This window comes from Neofelis nebulosa, chromosome 3 (assembly GCF_028018385.1).
Source record: "Neofelis nebulosa isolate mNeoNeb1 chromosome 3, mNeoNeb1.pri, whole genome shotgun sequence".
Taxonomy (NCBI): Eukaryota; Metazoa; Chordata; class Mammalia; order Carnivora; family Felidae; genus Neofelis; species Neofelis nebulosa.
In genome coordinates this window covers 121,163,048-121,185,706 of record NC_080784.1, presented here as the reverse complement: position 1 = coordinate 121,185,706, position 22,659 = coordinate 121,163,048, and the positions used below count along the sequence as shown (strand labels likewise).

At 40.8% G+C, this 22,659-nt stretch overlaps 1 protein-coding gene across 3 annotated transcripts in view; it reads left to right on the top strand.

Annotated features, from left to right (window-relative positions):
• The window catches only part of NFKB1 (nuclear factor kappa B subunit 1), a 117,802-nt gene that overhangs the window by 48,069 nt on the left and 47,074 nt on the right, over positions 1 to 22,659 (top strand). For 2 of the 3 annotated variants that reach the window (XM_058721795.1, XM_058721794.1), the window contains exon 6: positions 18,728 to 18,876. In XM_058721795.1, the coding sequence (XP_058577778.1) occupies positions 18,728 to 18,876 (149 nt within the window). Of the gene's footprint in view, positions 1 to 6,432; positions 6,457 to 18,727; positions 18,877 to 22,659 lie in introns of those variants that run through there. The other variant, XM_058721796.1, reaches the window with a different exon arrangement.

Below are 22,659 nucleotides of genomic sequence, written 5' to 3'. Positions count from 1 at the left end.
GAGCCTGATGCAGGGCTTGAACTCATGAACAGTGAGATCATGACATGAGCTGAAGTCAGACGCTTAACTGACTGAGCCACCCAGGCGCCCCTGTAATGTGTAATTTCTTATGAAGATCTTATAGGTAGCAGGATTCCAGAAAGGAATTTATTAAACATTCGTTAGGTTCCTTAACTGTGTTATATTAAACACTATGCACATGCTAATTTAATTTGCATGAGTATTGTATTAGTTTCCTAGGACCGCCATAACAAATTACCACAGACTGGGTGGTTTAAAGCAACAGAAATTTATTCTCTCATAATTGTAGGAGCTAGAAATCCAAAAATAAGTTGTCAACAGAGCCATGCTCCCTCTGAAGCTCCAGAGAAGAATCCTTCCTTGCCTCTTTCTAGCTTCTGGTGGTTGCTGGCAATCCTTCACATTCCATGGCTTATAGCTGCATCACTCCAATCTCTGCCTTTGTCTTCCCATGGCTGTCTTCCCTCTGTCTCTCTGTGTCTGAATCTGTCTCTCCTTTCCCTTATGAAATATCAGTCATAGCGTTTCAGGCCCATGATAATCCCATATGACCTCATCTTAATTAATTACATCTGCAAAGACCCCATTTCCAAATAAGGTCACATTCTGAGGTTTTGGGTGGACATGAACTTTGGGGGAGCACTACTCATCTCATTACACGGATGTTATGTCATTAAGCTTATAAACTAGTGGCCCTAAAGTATGGGATAAAGACCATTTTAGTTCCATTTTGCACTCAGAAAGATATTTACATGTATATATAGTGTTCCCTTGTATATCGTTGGTATATATTTAGGGAGTAGTAGAAAAGTTAGAGAAGTTTTCCAGTATTTTGAATAATTTATTTAAGAAAGTAATTTCTATGATATTTTCCCCACTGAGTAGTTGTTGGGCCTTCAGTACAGTTGTGTGCTGGTAAATGTTTAGTAACTGGCTCTCCCGAAGAACAAAGCAAAGCCCTGATTTATAGTATTTGTCAGTTTCCTGCATATAAATACTGCCACCATGGTCAATTTCAAGCTGTCAACGTGAAGTACTGGCTTGCAAAATTTCTGCAAATTTAACAATCAACTCCTGTAAGCTGGTCAAACCAATTTCATCCGTACCACTGTAAGGTTTCATAAAGAAAACATGAGATCATATCCTAGCTATTAACCCCAATGATCAATAGTCAGATCAACAGAAGATCATAAATTGCTTCATATGAGGTGTTTTATTCATGCATTACATGATACCAGGGACTTTGCAGGATCTGAGTAAACCGATTAAGTTGCTGAAGTGAAGACATCTGTCATATAGTAGTTAAATAGGGCTGTGGTCTAGTGAGCAGAATACCATACTTAAAAGCAAAAGCTGGATCTCACTCGAGATTGTGCCACGTATAGGTGATGTGATCTTTTACAAGTCGCTTAATCTCTTCAACTTTATTTCCTCATTTATAAGACGAAAATAAAACTACCTACTTTGCAGGAATAGTATTAGGATTAAGTGAAGTAATTGACATGAAAACAGCTGACACATCTATAGATTTAAATGTTCATTCAAGACATGTTTATGTTTTTAATTTAAAAAATCATGAAAATGATTTTCAATAGCATGATTTTCAATAGAAATGATTTTCAATAGAAAACAATAGCATGATTGTTAGTTCCAAGAGGGCAGGAATTGTTTTTCTGTGTTTTGTTTTGTTTTGTTTTGTTTTTGTTTTTGTTTTTGCTGCTGTATCTCCAGCACCCGGAATAGTATATAGCAGGTGGCCAGTAATTGTTTGGATAATGAATGCATCATCAACATCTCAAAGCGCTAGAGTGAGGCTTCCCAAAAGAAACACAAATACTATCATAATGTAGCTAAAGAAGACACCATTAACATGATGTAATAACATGGAAACATCACATCTTAGACCAGCCTTCAAGGCTCCGCTCCAGTTGCTGCTCTATATCTCATTCTTCCCATCTCACCAGTCTTCTACTCCTTTTCCTCCCCTACCACACCTGACCAGGAATCTGGTGACCCATGTCCTAGTCCCAGTGAGTTGGGACACTATATCTTAGACCTTAGCCATGTCTCCAACTTTTCGGAATTGAAATGGGTCTCTTCTGCCTCAGATTCCTCAGTGGACTCTCTCCATAGCAAGTCTTTCATACCAGTCTACTCCTCCTAATATCTTTCCCTCCTTGGAAAATGGCAGCTGCATCCTTTCAGTTGTTCCAGGCAAAAACCTTGGAGTTATCCTGAATACCTCTCTTCTTCTTGCACTCCACATCTTACCCATCAGGCAATCTTACTGGCTGTGTGCCTTCAGAACTGCCCCAGGATCTCATCACTTGTCACCGCCTCCACTGCTGCAACCCTGGTACAAGCCACCATATGCTCATCTTTTTCTCCCAATGGTTTTAGCATCCATGGATGATTCTCTCCTGAATTAATTATTACTAGCAATTGATGATGACCTTGTGATTTTCTATTTATATCATTCCTTTTACCTTTTGTGAGTTAGAATTCTGCTTTAAAAAAAAACTTCCTCAAAAAAATAAATAATAAAAAAAACCAGAGCTTTCTCTTCTTCACATTCCATTAAAAACTTTTTTAGTATCAGGAGGTACTCATTGGTTATTAGTCAATGTATTATAAGCCATTCCTGTCATTATTTATTTTGATGCTTAAATTGGTCCCAGTCTTGGCCAGTGAGAGTCATTCGTACTAGCTCCTCTGTCCTTTTGCTATGTCCCCACTCAATTTTTGAATACTTCCTTATTTCTGAAATAATAGAATGCACTCGGCTCATCCTATACGTTCCCTACGCCAGTCCTGGGATTCTCCATCTCTTTAAGAAGACCTGGTTCCTTTTACTGGAGAAATTTCCTTAGGCTTTCAGTAGATAAAGCTAGAAAATTCATTTTTAAAAACAGGTTTGAATTTCTGCTGATAGCTCTGATTCCAGTCTAACACCATAGGCTTCTTCCTTTCCTTCCCCCATTCCATATTTGTATCTCCTTCCTCCAGTAATAGAAACCCTACTTGCCAGTGATATCAGTGTACTTACTCATTTTGCTCAGCCTTATGGCACATACAGAATAGCTTCTGAATTGCTATTCCAATGTCAGTACTAGTACAAGCTTACTAACTAGAGTTCAGACTTTCTTTGCAGTTCTTTTGACCTTCAAATATATTCAAAAGAGGATATTCAAGTTCGAAAATCTCTTGGATTAGATTTTTATCCTTCTATATGGTTTATGGTATCATTGGGTTACACAGTCAAACTTTTCGTTCATATTCAGTTTTAAGGATTTCCCATCCTTATAGATTTAATTTTATTTTTTGAATATCTATTTATCAATCTCTTTATCTGTCATTTATAGGAAATTAACTAGACTTTTTTAGAAATCATGGTGAAGTCAAGTTTTTTTTAACTTTTTTTTTTTTTTTTTTTTGAGAGAGAGAAAGAGAGGTTGTGTGTGAGCGCAGCACATGTGAGCAGGGGAGGGGCAGAGAGAGATGACAGAGAAAGAGAATCCTAAGCAGGCTCCACACCCAGTGCATAGCCTAACCTGACTTGGGCTCAGTCTCATAACTGAGACCATGACCTGAGCTGAAATCAAGAGTCAGGATGCTTAACCAACAGAGTCATCCAGGCACCCCTGCTTTATTATTTTTAAAAATAAGAATATAGACAGGAAAGGAATCAGAGTCTTGATATAAATTGTGTTCTGGATTACTAGTTCAGAAACCTGAATCCATCTAAACCTAGAACATTCCATGTATAGGTTTCAAAGGCCGCTTGGCTGTCCTCCCTTCCTCACACTCATGTAGTACATGTTTATCTAGTGCAGCCCACATGCCAGTCAGAGTGCTGAGCTATGTTCCATGGTCACACACATGAATGTGATCATTTCTGCCCCCAGGGTTACGTGGAAACAGACATATACAGAATGATAATACAGCTGTTACCCAAAAGTTGCCGGAGGAATGCCTCTTCAAAGGATGCTCTGCAGTGTGTGTGTGCGAGTACGCGTGCATGAGTGTGTGTGTGCATGTGTGCGTGTATATTGGGGAGAACTAGGGGAAAATGCAGCCTTACTTGAGATCACCTCCTTGCTTACATACTTACAACCCCCACCCCCCCCCCAATTTGTGACAGAATGCTCATGGCATTTGATAGGTGTATTTCCAAACCAGAGGCTAGAGAGCTGGATATCCATCTCAGGCACCTTAGTAAGAACCAGTCACACCAAATGTACCTCTATGTCTTCTTTTACAGGATTTCTAAAGGGGTAAAATAGTGAGATGCTGGTGATCTCTGGATTGGTACTTAAGGGGTTAGCAGTATTTCTCATTCTGGTGATGTCAACCTAGAGGAAGAGTTCCAGCCTCGAGATCTTCCCCTGGCCACTTCAATTTATTTTATCAGTGCCTTCAATGGAGACCTTATCACATTTGCAAGAACATGAAGTGATAGATAACATAATTTAAGTTCAAATTAGTTTTGAAAAGCTGGGTCAAAGAGCTAAATTCTTAAGCAGTTACATTTTAAAGGAGATGAATGCATCCAAAAAGTAAGTAATTCCCCCTTAGGCGGCATTAACAGAAGTATGCTATATAAGACCAAGGAGGTGGTGGTCTCACTTCCACTCTTTGTTGAAAGAACACACCAGAAATATTGTGTACACTGCTGGGCACCACATTTGTACAGAAATAGAAAGCACCTTGAGTGTGTTCAGAGCAGAATGGTGACAGAACTCAAACCTTCTTCAGAAGGGAGTAGTCATTGAGCCTGAGATTTATAGCCTAGAGAATTCGGCTGTCATCAAATATGTGAATGGCTATCAAGGGAAAGAAAAGATGAGCTTTATCCTGTCCATCACAAGAGGATGAAATAAATGGAATGAATGGAAGCCCCAGGGGAAAGAGGTTTCCTTGCCACTGGGAGTTAGAGCAGCTGCCGGAGGGTAGAATGTATAGATAGCCTCAGGATGAAGTTCATGGTCACTGGATTGGTTTATAAATAAACTGGAAGACTACAGAGCAGGGAAGCTAACTCCTGTTAAGATCCTTTACAGGTCAGAAAATTTCCTTTTCTTTTTTTTTTTTTTTTTTAATGCCTTTAGAAAGATTTTTTTGCTTAATAAATTAGTAACTGTATAATAAAGGAAATCAGGATTTGGTTATAGGGCAGTTACACTTTTCTGGCAAATCCCTAAAATGATAGAAATTAAGAACTTGCAGAACATTTCATCCAAGCATCAAAGTGTATGATTTCCTTCATATGCTTTGTGTTTCAGTTACTTTATACAGACTGAACAATAGGAAGTTATCACATTGAAGGGTTTTTTTGCAGGTTTAAAGTCCTGCCATTTTTCCAGATTCCTGGCTGATGTTATTTTAGAGCTTGTTAGAAATTTTGGTGTTTCCCCCTTCCTCCTTTGCTTACATCATAGTATGTAGACGCTACAACATGTTGGTTAACCTCAGTCTGACACTTAGGTCGCGTTTTCTCTTTTGCTCCATCAATGTCTGGGATGTAAATTAGCCAATAAAATGGCAACAAGAAATCAGACAAAGAAAATTTCCCAATTCTACTCACTCATAATTCTCCTAATTTAGTAGGGGTTTTCCACAGGAAATCACGGAAGAAGAGTTGAAATGCCTTATCTTATGTACTTTCCTTCTGAAGAAAGGAGCCGTTAATTGTCTTCTTCCCAAAGTGGTCCACATTTTTGTACAGGCAGCTGTATTTATTCCAGTACAAATTAAACATCATTTTATGATGTCTCTACGTACTTTCAGTCATTGAAAGCCAAATTATTTAATTACTTCTTTAACCAGTGGGTTTCCATGAAAGTGATAGAATAGCTTTTCTAAGCAAGAAAAATATATCATGATGATGGTTGTATGCCTTTAAGAGGAAAGAAAGGAGTAGTTATCTAATCCCAAATAAATTTGAGTATCAGAATCAGAAGATAATCTTAATGATCTTAAATCAAGTTTGGGTCAAAAACAATGTGTTGAGAAACTTTATTTAAAAACAATGTTAACAACTTTGATTAATAATCTCTATTTTCAAAGAATAAATAAATCAGAAACCTAAAATTATGGTTGGTCTGATCCTTCTGATTATTTTTATGTAGTGTGTATGCATTAAAAGAAAAAACTTTCGTAGACTAAAATTTCTCCTTCTGACTTTGTTTTGCTTGTCTGTTTTTTCCCTTCCTTTGTGTAACTGAAGCATTTCTAACATATCCCCAGAAGAGACAGATCTTTATTATCAGGACTTGACTGCCCAAGGCAGCGCCTTCCTTGAATTAACTGAAAATAAATACTATGGGTACTCATTTTCAGTTTTAGTGACAAAAGTTGAAATCTTTGCCTAACATAAAGGTTTTCTTTGTCTCTGAATTTTGATTTTCCATGCTATCAGAGGCCCCAATGCAACAGGTAATTTGAGTGTTGATTGTATGTTTTCTCAGTTTGTAACTGTGGTGAAATGTTTTTAAAATGTTTGCAATTTTAAAATTAAGTTTATCTGTTAGGTTCCTTCCAACTCAGAAATTCTGTGATTTTAAACTTTTTTTTTCCTTCAGTTTGAAAATGTGATCTTTGGGCGTTGTCCTGTGTGTACTTTACATATAAGAAAGAATCATAGAATTTTAGAGCTGGAAGATGTCTCAGACCTTATATAGTAATTCTGCAAACAGAGAATTCCGGGCCCAGGAGAACAGGTGGTTAATGCAGGGTCGCAGCAGGAACTGATGGCTAGAACCCTAACTACTCACTGGAGCGCTAAAACTCAGCACCAAAAATTAACCCAGACGTACCTCTCTGAGAATTCGCAGACTTCAGGAGAACATTCTTCCACCAATCTACGAATTTGGAGGCATTTCCATTAAGCACAATTTATTCATACTGTACAAACGGTGCCAGCATCCCTTTTGTTTTCTCCCAAACCCAGGGTCACACTTGAAAATGAGTTACAGCTTTAGATAGGTTAAAGTTTCCTGATTTTGCACTTCTGGGATATTTTTCAGTGATTCGACAGCATAAACGGACACGGTAAAGTTAGGGCGGCTTTCGGGTGGGAGGTGCCGGCGTGTCTCTGGGATGCTGGCCCGGAGAGCCCTCCTCTGTCGCCGCACTGACAGAGTGTAAGCAGGGCTGGTGAGTGTGAGGTTCACCGCCCCGATCTCACAGCGCCTGTGGTCAAGGCAGTGCTTCTCTCCTCCCGGTCTCACTTCTGTTTTACCAGGAACCTACCCTGCTGATTGTTTTCCACCCATCCCACCACGTTGGCCGAGCCCCTGCACAACTGGGAAATTGCACATCAGGGTTAAATTTCACCTGAGAATTTAACTTATAAAAATGAAAGATGTAGCATCCCTGCAGCCGGTCTGTGTGTAAATGGCAGTTATTTTTCTCAGTGGAGAAGCCTAAGGGAGTCCGAGTGCTTCAAAAAATAGTCTTCTAAGTAACGAAGATGGTGCCAGGGGTCCACGTCCCAACTGTGATTCCAAGCCAAGGAGTTAGTAGCGTTAGGAGAATTTCACAAGTTTACTGGCCTTTTGTTGAAACTTTTTAGAAACTCCTCAGGGTGATCCCTCAAGGTTGTGTTAGTGAGACAGACCCTATCACAGGACAGTAACACCTCTGCAGAGACCTCCCAGACCTCAGAGTGAGACAGCTTGCTGGGCCCTGTGTCAGCTGCCTCCAGTCACTGCTGGCCCAGGGCGGTTGAGCACTTTGCTGCTCCTTCGTTCTCCGGGTAGCCTGAAGCCAACGATTTATTCAGTCGTTAGTTCTTTTGTTTATTTTTATTTATTTAGTTAGTTAGTTGGTACTGAAACCCAAGATGGAACCAGAGTCATTAGTTCTTTTAAGAAGAACTTAAAAGTTTCTGTGCTGAGGGTTGGGGACATAGAAAGAAGAATTAAGTAGCGCCTTTGTCCTCAAGGATCAATCAGTTCACAGAAGAACTGAGATATGTCCTTAAAGACCTGAAATATGAAAATACTGTGTTTGTTCTATTCACCACTACATAGTCAGCACGTGTGACTGCCACGTAGAGACTGTTGAATAAAGTTGTTTAGGTTTTTGTTTTTTGGGTTTTGTTCTGTTTTGTTTTTTTGAATGGAAGAATGAATAACCCGATGGCCCCAAGACAGACTTGTAAGAGCCAGCTGGTTAGGTTGGTCATAGAAGACTTTGAGGCAGAGGTTTTGGCCTGAATCTTGAGGGAAAGGTAGAAATGCAAAAGTAAAGATCTAGCTCGAGCAAACAGCACAAGCAGAAAAATCCGCAGCAAAGCCTCAAAAGTAGAAATCTGAGGCTGAATGGGAATAATGGATAATTCTGCTAGCATGAAGAGTACGTGAAAGAGAAAGGTGGGAATAAGGTTAGAGAGGTAGGACAGGGCCAGATTGTGTATCGCTCAAGAATTTAGTCTGGGTTTTGTGGGAAATGGTTAGATTACTATATAAGTTTCAGTATAAGACTGATATGCTGTACTCAGCATTGTGCTTTAGGAATACAAACTTGGTAGCAATGTGCTCAGGGACTTTGGAAGGGAAAGGCACAGGGACACCAGCTAGAAGAACTGCAGTGATTCTTCAGGAGTTAAGCTCAGAGTTCAGGTTGAGATAGATGAACTCAGGCAATGCAAATAGAGAAGAAAGACAATTGCCAGAGATTCTAGAGGTATGACCTGGTCGAAATTTGGCAGCTGATTAAAATGTGAAGGACAGCAGAAGAACCTAGGATGATAGGGAGGATTCTGGTGCAATTGTGTGGAAGGTGGTGGTTTTGTCTATCGGCCAGTAGAGTAGGTTCGAGAGCAAGGGCGATTAGTTCAGTCACGGGCAAATTGAGTTATAAGGATGTCATGGACAGGAAGATGCTCAACAAACAGCTGAAAGTGTTACAGATGCTTAAAAGGAAGATAAGCACATGGGATTGAAATTAAGGAGTTATCTGCATGGCACAGACAATGAAATCTGGGAAACCAGATAAGAGCATCAAGAGAGCGATCATGGTAAAGATTAGAAGTGGACCAAGGGCTAGATCTCTGAAAAGACTTCTCTTTGGGGAGGAAGGAGAGCACCTTAGCAGAAGTGTCGAAAAAGTGATAGGGGGGCAGTTTCTAAGAAGGAACAGTAACACACACATCCCAGATTTCTGAGAGGTTACACTGGATGAAGAATAAGAAATGGCTGTTGGGTTTGGAAACGTGGAGTCAATCATGACCTTGACGCACTTTTTCATTTGAGGGATAGGGGATTTAGTTAATTTACAAAGGGCTACAGATTCAGTAGGCTACAGAGGAAGTATAGCGTGGGTGATCAGAGCTCTGTTTGCATACTTGGTAAGGAAAAAGAGAATGGCACTGAAGCAGGCATATAAGTACCTTTTAAGAACCTTTCTCACTGGGTTATTAAAGAAGATGAAATTAAAGAATCATTCTGTATTTCTTGGTGTAGTGCCTGGCCCATAGATTTGAATAAATGCTAACCTTTACAGTTGTCATCATCATTATCAGGAAAGGGATTTTTTAGAATATGGAAAAAGATTATACATGTTTTGTGACTAAGAGGAAAGGTCCCCTTGAGAGGAAGAGAGAGGTAATTCAAGGATGTCTGGCATAAGTATGGCACTAGGCAAAAACAGAGTGGTCAGCTCTGGAAACGGGAACAGACCTACCTTTCTTGGAATTAGGAGAGGATATGTGAAGTAATAGGGACACTTTGAGCCTGGGGAGCATAAGGAGAAGGGAGGTTAAAAAGATTCTCATGCAATGGCTTCTACCTTCTCAACAAAGTGAGAGGAAATCTCAACTGCAGATAAACTGCTTAAGACAGGAAGACACAAATAAGAATCACTGTCCTAGGGGCACCTGGGTGGCTCAGTCAGTTAAGCATCCGACTTCAGCCCAGGTCATGATCTCACAGTCCGTGAGTTCAAGTCCCGCGTCGGGCTCTGTGCTGACAGCTTAGAGCCTGGAGCCTGCTTCAGATTCTGTCTCCCTTTCTCTCTGCCCCTCCCCTGCTCATGCTCTGTCTCTTTCTATCTCAAAAATAAAAAAATTTTTTAAAAAATCTTTTTAAAAAGAACCACTGTCCTTTATTTTGTGCCTGCCACGTATCAAGAACTGTACTAGACCCTTTAAATGATCTTCTTTAATCCATGTGAAAATTCAGAGATTATGTATTTGTATTCACATTATCCAGATGGGAAACCCAGTCAAAAAGACTAAGTAACTTTCCCAGGAGCACACAGCTAGGAATGGGAGGAGCCAGGACTCAGAGCCAGGTCTGTCTGACTCCAGAGCCTGGTGCTCTTTGTTGAAAGGGAGCCCAGTAGATTGAGATCTTGCAGGTGTAGCTGTACTGTATCATGATAAAGTCCTGCGGGTGGTTATTCCTGTCAGTCACCAGAGTGAACATCAAAGAGCCTTCTCACAAGAGGAGGAAGGGACGGTGAAAATGGGGTGGACCAGAAATGCGAATTCTGGGTCCCTGAGGGCAATAACAAAGCAAAGAATAGTGATTTGAGGCAGGTGCTAAGACTCCAGCACAGCAAAAGAATGCCTTATGGGCAACAGCAGTTGGGGGGGGGGGGGGGGTCTTGGACTTTAAGAGCTGCTAGCTTGGGTTTCCCAGGGAAATGATTTAAGAGTGACCTTCCCTTCACTTTCCCACAGCTGCCTGAATTCCTGCCACTCTGCAGTTACCATCCTGTCACCATCCTGGGGTTCTACAACCCCTACCTAGACACCCTTCTACCAACTTAGGCTAATGTTCTGGTGTATAACAATCATGTTCTAATTTAAATAGCCTATTTGAGAGGTGACACCAGGATCTAGCCATTTTATTTTTTTGAAAAGACAAAATAACAAGAGAAGGAATATAATTGCCTTTATTCCACTTCCTACTTGATACAGCTCTTTATGTTTTAATCAGTTGCCTTCCATGGATAACATTTTAATTGTATCTGAATTATTTAATCGTGCATTCACTAGACAATTAATTATTGAATGCTGACAATGTGACAAATATTGCAGGCACTGGAGATTTACCCAGGAAGGAATCAGTGTCCCTACTCTGATAGAGCCTCTATTCTAGTCGACAAAATATAAGTAAAATGTGTAGTGAATTAAATGGTATTTAGTAGGAAGAAAAAGCAGAAGAAAGGTGCAAGGAATGCAGGGATTGGAGTGGTCAGGTTTAGACAGGGGTAGGGTGAGCAACGAAAGTCCCCCTGAGAGAGTGGCATTTCTGCAAAGCCTGAAGGAAAGCAAGAGAACATGCAAGTGTCCGGGGAAAGGGCGTTCTAGGCAGAGGACACAGCAGTGCAGAAGCTCTCAGGCGGGAGCTGAGCTGGCCAGGTCGAGAACAGCCCGCAGGCCGATGAGGCCGCCTGGCTGGGAGCAGTAAGAAACAAAATCAAAGAGGAAATGGAGGTGGGGGTGTCAGTTCACCCGGGGCTGTTAAGATGGAAAGACACTGGAGGGCTTGGAGTTGTTTTTCTTTAACTTCTTATCATGGAAAATCTTAATCATATATACTTGGAACAACATAATGAGCCCCCTTGTACTAATCATTCAGCTTCAACAGCTTTCACTTTGCGAGGACTTTGAGCAGAGGAGTGACAAGACTTGGCATGACCTGACTTGAGCAGGATGGCTCAGGAGACTAGGCAGTGGAAAGTGGGGCAGGCATGGGAAGGAGACAGATCACGATGGCTTTAAACCAGGGAGCAGCAGTGACGGTGGTGAGAAGTGGTCAAGAGTCAGGATATCTTTTTGAAGGACTGACTAGATATTATATATTTCATGCTTTGTTCAACAACAGCAAAAGAATTTGAGAATGCACATAGTGCAGCGAGGAAAGTAAGAGATGTAGAAAAGAAATGGTACCAGAATGCCACTATTTCAGCCTAAACCCAAATCCCAAAAAACTGGCTTATAAGTGAACATTTGTAACATACTTCAACCCTAAGTTACGTATCATGTACTCCTCCCGTGTTCTTTTGCAGCCATGGATAATTGGGCCATATGAAGGGTAAAGATTTATTTGTAATTTGTTAATGAGGTAATGACACCTGTTGAGGTACAAGTCCTAACAATCCCTGAAGAAAAGTGTTACTTGATTCTCTGAAAGAATCATGATTTATAAGCAGCTCTCTTAATGTAATAAAACTGAAAATTAAAATAGAACAGACAAAAAAATTTTTAGGTCAAAGTATGACAGAAAACTCAAAGAAGTTTTATGTAGACAGAGATTTTATTCCTCTCTCTGTGTTGTGGATAACACCCTCTTCGCGTGTTTTGTTGTCTTAATGGCATGGTTTGTTTGCCTTTCTTATCCCAGCCTAACATGTGAGTCATATGTGTTGTTGGTCAAACAGGTAGGGCAATAAACAAAGCAAAAGAGTGTGACTGAATCAGGGCAAAGCCAGGAGCATTGTTGGAGAAACAACCCTGTCATCACCAGTGAATGTGTTAAAGAGTATATTTTCGCATTATCCTACCTAAGAACACCCCACTTACTTCACGCTCAGAAGACATGGGACGAATTCCAAGGCCCCTCCGTGTCTTGGCTGTTCAACCTTGGGTTACGTTGCTTGTTGATCTGTCTGAACCTCTGTCTTCTTATCCGCAAAATGAGGATGATAGTGCCATCCCTGTCTACCCAAAAGGGTTGCCGAGAGACCTAAGGAGAAACGGGCCCTTTATAAATAAAAGAGAAGAAAAGAAACTGGTGCCTCCGTGGTACCCGCCACGTGCCAGTACATCACAACGGCCATCTGAGGTCACGTCATTGGCCCATTTTGTAGATGTGGAACGTGAGGCTCAGAGAGGTTGCCAAACTTATGTAAGGCCACGTGGGCGGAAGAAGAAGGAGCTGCGATTTGATCCCAGATTGGATCAGCTTTAAATCCCTTACCTGAAAGATGGGGCGCCTGGGTGGCGCAGTCGGTTAAGCGTCCGACTTCAGCCAGGTCACGATCTTGCGGTCCGTGAGTTCGAGCCCCGCGTCGGGCTCTGGGCCGATGGCTCGGAGCCTGGAGCCTGTTTCCTATTCTGTGTCTCCCTCTCTCTCTGCCCCTCCCCCGTTCATGCTCTGTCTCTCTCTGTCCCAAAAATAAATAAAAAACGTTGAAAAAATAATAATAATAATAATAATAAATCCCTTACCTGAAAGAGAAAGAACTAACCTTCCCAAGCATCTTCCTACTCTACGCCAGAAACTGTGTTAGACGTGGTTGTGTCCTATTTCCTTTAATACAGGTTATTCGATACTCCCTGGGTGCTCGACAGATAATAAAGAACAATAACATCGATTTGTCATCACTGAGAGAAGACATATTATGAAAACTGTTACTGTCCTTTTTCTCCTCTTCATGCTCCTCCTTCTTCCCTCTCCCTGTGCCTCCTCCTTCAACTTCTTGTTTTACAATCTGACTTGCAACCGAACAGGGGAGAATGAGGGCATGGTTGAATGATGTCTGTGGCATGATTTTTTTAATGCGGAGCCTTGCAAGAGGACAAGTGTACTTCTGCCACCTCACTACTGACCCTGAGACCTCCTTTCTCACAACACACACCAACAAAACCAAACGAACAGGTTATTCAGGAATAGCTGTCATGTACCAGCACCGTACTAGGCAAGGGAGAGCTGCACCACACTGGGCAGACTGGACACACACAAAAGAGAAAGTCGTTGAGCCAGCAGTAGCCAACGTAATGGAAAATGTGAGTTGGCTGTGGCTTTGGACAGACGGCTTCAGAAGGCTTCCCAGCACTCCGGTTATGGGAATGGTGGCAGTTCGCTTCGCCTTAATGTGCCTCACTTCCCTCAGCTGTGGAATGGGTACCTCTACTGACCCCACAGGGTTGATGTGAAGATTGGCAGAGTAAACATACTCCCTTCCTTTTCACGAGAACAGTATGTTAGGAGGTATTGGTGTACGTGCTCTGGGAGTTTAACAAGCAAGAGAGATAAGCCAATAACCCTTTGGTTGCCAATTGGTGTTACCACCTTCTTGTTGTAATCAGTTGATTTGGTGTTCCTGCCCCACTCCAATCACATTCTCCCCAAAAGGGGACAGTAGTGGGTTTTTGTGGGTCAAAGTGGTGAGGAGAGTGTCATGGAAGATTCATATTTAGGTCTTACTTTGAGGAATGAGTGGTTCTAAATAAGAAAGAGAAGGGAGGGACACCCCCCGAGGTAGTAAGGAGTATGGTTGGGGAGACAAAGAGGGGGATTCTCACCACAGTGCCTTTGTACATGCTGTTCTCCCCGCTGGGAACACTCTTCTCAGCTCCTTGTCTCCCACCCACACCTTCCTTTGTTACACTCTTGCCCTTCTTTCAGAGCTCAGCCCTCATTACTCCCTCAGGAAGCTTTCTCTGACTTCCTGACCAGGTCAAATCCCCATTATGTATGTCTTTTGTAAGGGCTTCACAGTTAGGCATTTACATTTATTTGTGAGATTCTTTGAGTAGTATCAGCCCCGCTCTTTAATTCCCATAAGAACAGAAGTTCTATCTGTTTTGCACTCACGTTGTATCCCTTCACTCCCTGACCTACTGCATGCAGTGCATGAAACTTAGAAGGAGCCTAATAAATACTGAATAAATGGGTACATTTTTGGTTATCAGTGAAGTAATAGCCTGGAGAGGAGAATGGGTTTATCCTTGAGTTTGCTAATCCCATTAGGTGCCAAGCGATGTATTCACTCACTTAATCCTCAAACAATTTGTGAAATCAACTGCATTGTTCCTTTCATTTTAAAGATGGAGAAATTGATGTCCAGAGATGTTAACCATCTTTCCCTGTTGACCCAGCTCTGATAAGTGGCAGCAGAGGGATTTGAGCCTGGCAGCATGACTTAAGAGCTCTTGGATTTAATCACATTGCTCTGCTCTGCGGCTTTAGCAGTAGAGGACAAAGTTAGGTATGCAAGTAAAGTTAGTGTAGATTTCTGTTTGAAAATTGTGGATGTTTTTCCTCCTTCTTCCCACCAATTATCATCATCACCATCATCCCTTCATGAGAAAAACTAAGCAGAAAAGAACTACTTCATGTATCACCCTCATACATTCACGTTAACTCTTCTGCCAGTGTGATGTGGTCAAATTTACTCAGTAAGTAAACTGGACATTTCAAATTCTAATTCCCAGAAAATTTTAGCCTAGTTAATCACCTCTTAAGAACCAGTATGAACTTTGCTAGAGCATGTCAGAGTAACTTGAAATAAAAGGAGGTGATTTGACTCAGTTTGGTATTATCTGCGACACTAGGTTTCTGGTTTTTACTCAAAAAGCCCGCGGTCATCAGTAGGTATTGAGTCATAAAGCTCCTGGAAGAAAGGTTTAATTTCATCAAGGGAGCTGAGAAATCCTGAGCACCTCCAAGAATGATAGCTGTTACTGTAATAACACAATTATTACTAGAAAATTAACAAAGCCCAATAAAATATGTCACGTGAGGGGTGGGGGGGGGAGGATGGAGGGGGAACTTACCCTAGGAATAAAAGTGGCCCGAATTGGTCTTTTAAGACAGAATTTTTAAAAAATCACCCCAGGGCAGGTGTATCATTTAATATCTCCAGGGAGGGGAGTCCATTACAGGGATCGAGAAGATAATAGTTAACACTGTATATTGCTCTTATTTGCTGGGCCATGTTCTAAAGACTTTAACATATTTAATCCTTACAACGAGGAACCAAACAGTGCCCAAGGTCACACAGCTAGTAAATGGTGAAACTGTCTTCAAACCTAGCTAGTCTGCCCCTGGAGTACACGCTTACAGTGTCTCTCGGTCGCTGATTACTCACATTTTCACCTTTGTCTCCCTCGCTTCCACTGAAAAGCTTAACTTATATTTAAGCTCTTAGCATTTAAGAGCCTGCTATGTTCAGACTCTTTCAAAAATAAACCCAGCCTTCCTGGCAGATACAGTTGCTTTCTGTAAAGGTAATTTTCAAGGGAACCACTATTCAAAGAAGTAAATGGGAGGCTGAATAAAAATAACCGAATTCTCTGTAGAAGACACGAATTTCTGAATCAGTTGCAAATAGCTCTCAGTCATGGTGGCATTCTCTGAAACACACCCTCCTCTAAGGTAGAATTCCATTTTCTTCATCTGCCACATAACCTGAAAATAGTATCATTTTTTTTCTGTCCCCGCACTTCAGCTTTCTTCTTTCAGTCAGTATTTTGGAAAGTCCACAAAACCCAGGGGCCTCCCTGTCGTTGCCCTGTGGTCGATGTAAAAACCAGATGATGCCATGCTGACCTGAAGTCTTTCAAATGGATCAAACTGCACATTAGTCACTGGCAACTTTTTCAGGTCCTTTTACCTCAGAGACTACTCAGTTCCTCATTCTTGCCACCCTTCGCTCATGAAGTAATAGCAAGAAAAAGATGTGAGTACTTTTTGAGGACACCTCCCACTCTTTCCTTCAGTGCTAGTGACTGATTCCTTCCCAGTGGGGAAATTGAAGGGTCCCACTATCCAGAGCGATGGGGCTGTGATCGCTGGATTCCTTCCGATGTTCTGCTTAGGTGGAAAGCCTCCCTGATTTCACCCAAGTGAAGCATTTCATCATGCCTTACACTGTTGCATTTCTGTGCTCCATGCACTTAGAAGTGCAATTACATGGTCTATTTAGTGCTTTTCACTGTTCATTTACTGCTAAAGAAGTCCCTGTAGAATATGTCATCATAACAAAGGCTGATCTCACATGTTGACACCATGGCCCTGAACTGGCATCGGCAATCCAGGGGGTATGCAGGCACAACAACCAGTTTTGGAGCAAACTCAGAACTTTTCATTCCCTGTCCTGTCCTGTCCTGTCCTGAAGGGCAGAGGCTTTCTTCTGCATCTTTTAAAAGGGAAAGAAACCAAGTTCATAATTATTTGTATGCCCAGAAGGCTTTTTTAAGTGCTGTACCTATTTAAGAAATTATTTATTTGTGCTTTGAGCTGGTGGTCAAAAACAAATTTAATCCTTAACATCCTTTGTGATGAGTTTGCTCTGCAAGGACAGAAGGCCACTTCTTGGGAAAGAGCATTACAGGGTTTGAAAGCAAACTTTAGCAGCAGCTCTGGGCCGAAGTTCGGGCAAAGAGGCCCTAGGGTTTTCGAGGGGAGCTGCACTATTGATTAGAAAGGATTCTGTCCTTTGCTCAGGGCAGGAAACTTCTCTCCCCCAAGCCCTCTGCCAAACAGTCCCAGCCCTGATCAACTTCTTCTCAACTCTTGCAATGAGAGATTGGACTGGGAAAAAAAAATCCATACTGAAAAAATCCTAACAAAACCTTGCCTCAGTGGAATATGGATCTGTTTGATGGTATTTATAGGAGAAGTAGACTGGTTGAAAGGGATTCTGTCTTTTTCCAAGAAATTTAATTGGCAAGTGTAGGTTCTTCCTCAAGTTTATGTCAGAAAGACTTACATCAAGGATTTGTGGCTAGATGGGATTCCTGTCCACTTTCTTTTCCTTCCAAGCTATGGGCTGCTTGTACAGATTAAAATATCTCTAATGATCATATGGTTGGGAGATCCTGGGTTTAGGTTCACTCACTCCCTCAAAGGGAGAAAATATGCGCTAAGGAAATAGGGTGACGAACTCTTCCCAGTGTTAGCCTGAAAGCCCTGGGAACCCCACCCCCCACCCTGTCCCAGGCAAACCAGGGTGCCTGGTTACCCTTTGAGGAAATATAGTGCATTTCCAATAGTTTGGCTGAATTTATCACAGAATTCTGCCTTGTGGGATTCAGAAAAGTAAACATAAGGCAAATTGGTCTATTCTGTTAGTATGATTTTAATATTGGGACTTTCTCAAGGGAGGAATCTGTGGTCTACTTGCTATAGGGGGCTGGAGGACCAACTAGAGGAGAAAGGGTGTCCAAGCTGTCTTTGCTTTAAAATGCCATTTTCTCCATGCTACTTCCTTTTTATTGCTGTTGTCATCATTTTAAAGGCATAACACTTAAAAAGATGAGTTATCTTAAGTGGAAAAATATGGTTTTATAAGACAAGCGCTAAGTAGGTGTCAGATCTAAGGATTTGCACGTAGGAAGTGCATTTATTTGAATTGACGTACTGCGACCTGGATATACGTAACTCAGTTGTCAGAGCTCATAGCAGAGAGCGCTGCCAAAGGCTGATGTGTCCTGACCGAGGACATTTCAGAGCCCCTTCCCTGGCAAGACTCCACCTCCTGCCTAATCTTATGGCAGAGACTTGAGGTACACTGTTTCTACTCCTCTCTCTCCTTCTATTTCCATCAATCCATCAGTTCCAAATCCCTTCTCGTGGATCTTTTCCCAGCACCCATGGCTGGCCGTTGTGATGAGGGTGCAGATGAAGTGTGTTCTTGGTTAGTAGGAAAGGGACGCTTCATGGCTACACAGCAGCCGAGATGTGCTATTCCAACTTTAACAGTACATGCAACATTAGAAATGGCCTGCTGCGGGAGTGTATCCTCTCCACACACAACAACTAACAACCGGCATTAGCATTTTAATTGATCTCCATCCCACCATTTGCTCCTCACCCAGTTTGAAAAATGGAGCTGCGGTCCTATATGTATAGGTATGCCTAATATTGTATCACGTACTTTTTATACTTACTGGTTTGTCTTAAGTGTTTTTCCATGCTACAGTATAGTCAGATGTACTAACTTTTTCAATGTGCTTCTTGTATAGATCTGCAACTATGTGGGACCTGCAAAGGTTATTGTTCAGTTGGTCACAAATGGAAAAAACATCCACCTGCATGCACACAGCCTGGTGGGAAAACACTGTGAGGACGGGATCTGCACTGTAACTGCCGGACCCAAGGACATGGTGGTCGGGTAAGTGAGGGTGGATGATACCTTGGAAGGTATGATCAGATAAACATGGCGCCCGAAGGCTTGGAACACACCCCTTTCATTAGGAACCTGCCCAAGATCCTCAGAGGGCCTTAAAATGAAAAGGTGAGTTCTCACTTGAACTCCCAGGAGAAAGATTACCCACATGTCTGGGTTTTCCTGACTTTGTACCTGTGGTCCTGGCCAAATTATTTATAGCACCCCCTTTCGAAAGTGGCCCAGAGGGGATAATAAATTATGGTTACTTCATGTATGAAGCATTTGTACCACTTTCAGGAGTATCTTCCTTCTGGAGATAAAGATAAGGACTAATTAGAAGAAACCTAACTGTGGCAGAAATAAACACCTTGATGATTCTTTTAATGAACTAATGAGTTTGGATTTATAGCGTGAACATTTTCACCATGAAATAGATAGATAAATATTGTTTCAGCTCTATGCTGTTTAGAAAGTGTGCTCAGATTAAGAAGCCAAGGAATGCAAATTTGTTTTGGCATTCATTAGACTTGAAATGTAAATACAAAGGGACATACTCATTTAAGAGTTAGACAGATAGAACAAGGAATTTTAAGTGAATGAAGTATTACAAAATAAATTCGGCCCAAAAGGAGTAAGAAATTTTAAATTAATTTTGTTTAATTTTTAAGAATGTCTTCTAGGGTGTCCTACTGCTGGTTTAAACAGTTCATGATAAAATCCCAGTTAATCTGGACTATTCACTCAAAAGAAAGGAATTATTTATATCAACTGTAATTAAGTTGATGGTAGCATTTCAGGCTTTGAATAACGATCAAGTTTTAAGTTGGTTGTTATTGGGGAGGTTGAACTTTCATGTTCCTAGGTATTTCTTTGTTTGACTGTGAAAATATTCAAGTGTGAAAAACCTAGAGAGAGAGCTTTCTTTTAAGTCACTAAAATCTGATTCTTTTGATGTTAGGGGGAAAAAAAAGACTCTAGATTGGAGGAAGAAGTTTAAATTGATTTGAAAAATTCTGTTGTGCTTTATATGAACTTGTTTCAACATTCTCTTGAAAGACTGGCCTGTTTCCTGTTGTATGTCACAGTTGGTTCCTCGTCTGTTTTGGACTACTCTTTACAGTTCCCGACTGACCTAGGAGAGCTTTGAAATGCAGGGTAATTGTCAGAGTTTCAGACTAATTGATCACTTAGTGTTTCTGCGGATTTACCCCAAAAGGCTGCTGTCAGTTTGAAGTGTTGGTTCTGTTTAATCTGTGTGATAATCACAGCCTTTAGAGGAAATTATAGATGAAGTTCCTTACTAATAATATTTGTTATTATAAAGCTGCCAGTATGTTGTCTATAATTTGGTGTTTCTGTGGCTTGGCTTAGTAATCTTCCAGGGTTTTAGAAGGAACTAATGGTTATTTAGTTTTGAGACCTACAGCGAGCGGGAGTAGAAGTTCCCTGTTTCTAAGGAAAGGGAGGAAATCCTTTCCTCTCTTGTAATGGAGTTCCGTAGTTGGGAGAACTCATTCATTCACTCATTCATTCAACAAACATTTTGAGCATCTACATGACCTAAGTTTGGTTATCAAGATGTCTCATCATAGTGATGCGGGATTCTGTGACCCTATACAGTTTCACTGAGAAATTTAGTCAAGAGGATGCCACTTAAAAGTTACAATAGATTCAGTAGACTTTCCTTTTCAGAATGTTCTATGAAACACTGATACTCCTTTTATAATCGATTTTTAGCTGAGAAACTTATGCTTACAGTGTTTCCTAAAATATAATATTTCCTTCGTGATTTATTTGTCTCTCTTACTTTTTAATTTTTTTTAAGTTTCCGATGTCAGAACCTGTTACATGTTAGTAGAGAGAATATCAGGCTAGGAGTCTGGAAACCAGAATTCTGTTTTCATTTCTGTCACACTCTACAGTAGGATTGGGGGCAATTTGCATGACTTCCTGAGCACTTTAACTTCTTCTCTTATACAATATCAGCATTGGGTTCCATAGTTTATCTCCAGGCCTTTTACCTCTCACAAATTCTAGTCTGAACTATTAGCTAATACTACGAAATTACATGAGCAGACTTGCCACATACTTATTTATGGAGTGTCATTGATTATTATTATTTGGCTCTAACTTGTAGGTAAGAATAGCACAGAGAGAAATTTAGGAAGATAGCCAGAGTTATTCCTTAGATTTGTCAATACTAGAAATGGAATCAAGATTACCTATTTTCTTTAATATAGCTTAGGTTAAGAGTATATATTCACAAGCAGGGCACCAATCCAGCACATCAAAGAGGATCTATAAAAAATGACACTGAGGAGATAAATAACTTTTAAATTATCAAAGCCAGAGGGGTGATGGGTAGGGGATGGGTGAGATGGGATTAGGAGTACACTTACCTTGATGAGCACTGAGTAATATATGAACCTATCGAGTTACTATATTGTACAACAAAACCATATGTTAACTATACTAAAACTAAAATTAAAAAAATAAAAACAAAATTAAATAATCAAAACCAAAGAATTAACTTTTCTTTAGGTTTATCAATAAAACTGTTTCTATTTTCAAATATATTTTGCTATCCATATTAAAATACTCATTTTTTGATGACTAAGGCATGATTGGAGGTTTGAGTGCTTAAATCTGTGGGGTTTTACCTTAAGACTTTTTTTTTTTTAATTTAGCTTTCATTTTGTCTTCGTATTTCTTACTCATTTGTTTAGTTAGCTGTTAGTGTCTGTCCTCATAAAAATAATTTTAATTTGGTGTTTTATTTTTGACCTTGAAGGTCAACAATGTGTTTCAACAACATTTTAGTTCTCTGAAGTTTTCAATCAGTGGAAACTATCTGTTACTTGACTTTCTTTAAGCCACTTTCCTTACCAATAATCACCACACCCTCTGTTTCCTGGCAGCCCTAATTTAGAGAGATGTGAAGTCTTTTTTTTTTAACTAATATTTACAGCATATACCAATTGTAAGCACTAAAAGTAAATATATAAATATAAAAGAGAAACAAGGCCTCCGTCAATGAGGTATTAAATTGGTGGTTTTGTAGGTCCAAAAACGATTACTAGCAGTTTCATAATATTAAACCTTAACACACAGAAAAGATGCTGTTTGGGGCGCCTGGGTGGCGCAGTCGGTTAAGCGTCCGACTTCAGCCAGGTCACGATCTCGCGGTCCGTGAGTTCGAGCCCCGCGTCAGGCTCTGGGCTGATGGCTCGGAGCCTGGAGCCTGTTTCCGATTCTGTGTCTCCCTCTCTCTCTGCCCCTCCCCCGTTCATGCTCTGTCTCTCTCTGTCCCAAAAATAAAAAATAAAAAATGTTAAAAAAAAAAAAAAAAGAAAAGATGCTGTTTGGAGAAAATGGACAAAATATGGAGTGAAATTGGAAGTGTCCAACTTCCAAATTAAAGTATATATTGTGAGTCAGGGGTGCTTTTGAATCTTGTGCCAGCTATAAATCAGTGTTTGAGTCCTGACAGGTAGAAGGGCCAGATGGAAGGGCCACTGTAGAATCCCAACCTAATGACATGGGGATTCAAACCAACCCAGAGGGCAGCAGTAGTTCTCAGATGATGATGATGATGATGATGATGATGATGATGATGATAATGGAAACATCTGGCACAGTGCAGAGGATTTCAAACCTGGCTGCTAATTAAAGTCACTTTTGGTCACTTTATATTACTTTTTAAATTTTTTTTAGTTTTGATTTATTTTTCAGAGAAAGAGAGAGACAGAGTGCGAGCGGGAGAGGGGCAGAGAGACAGGGAGACAG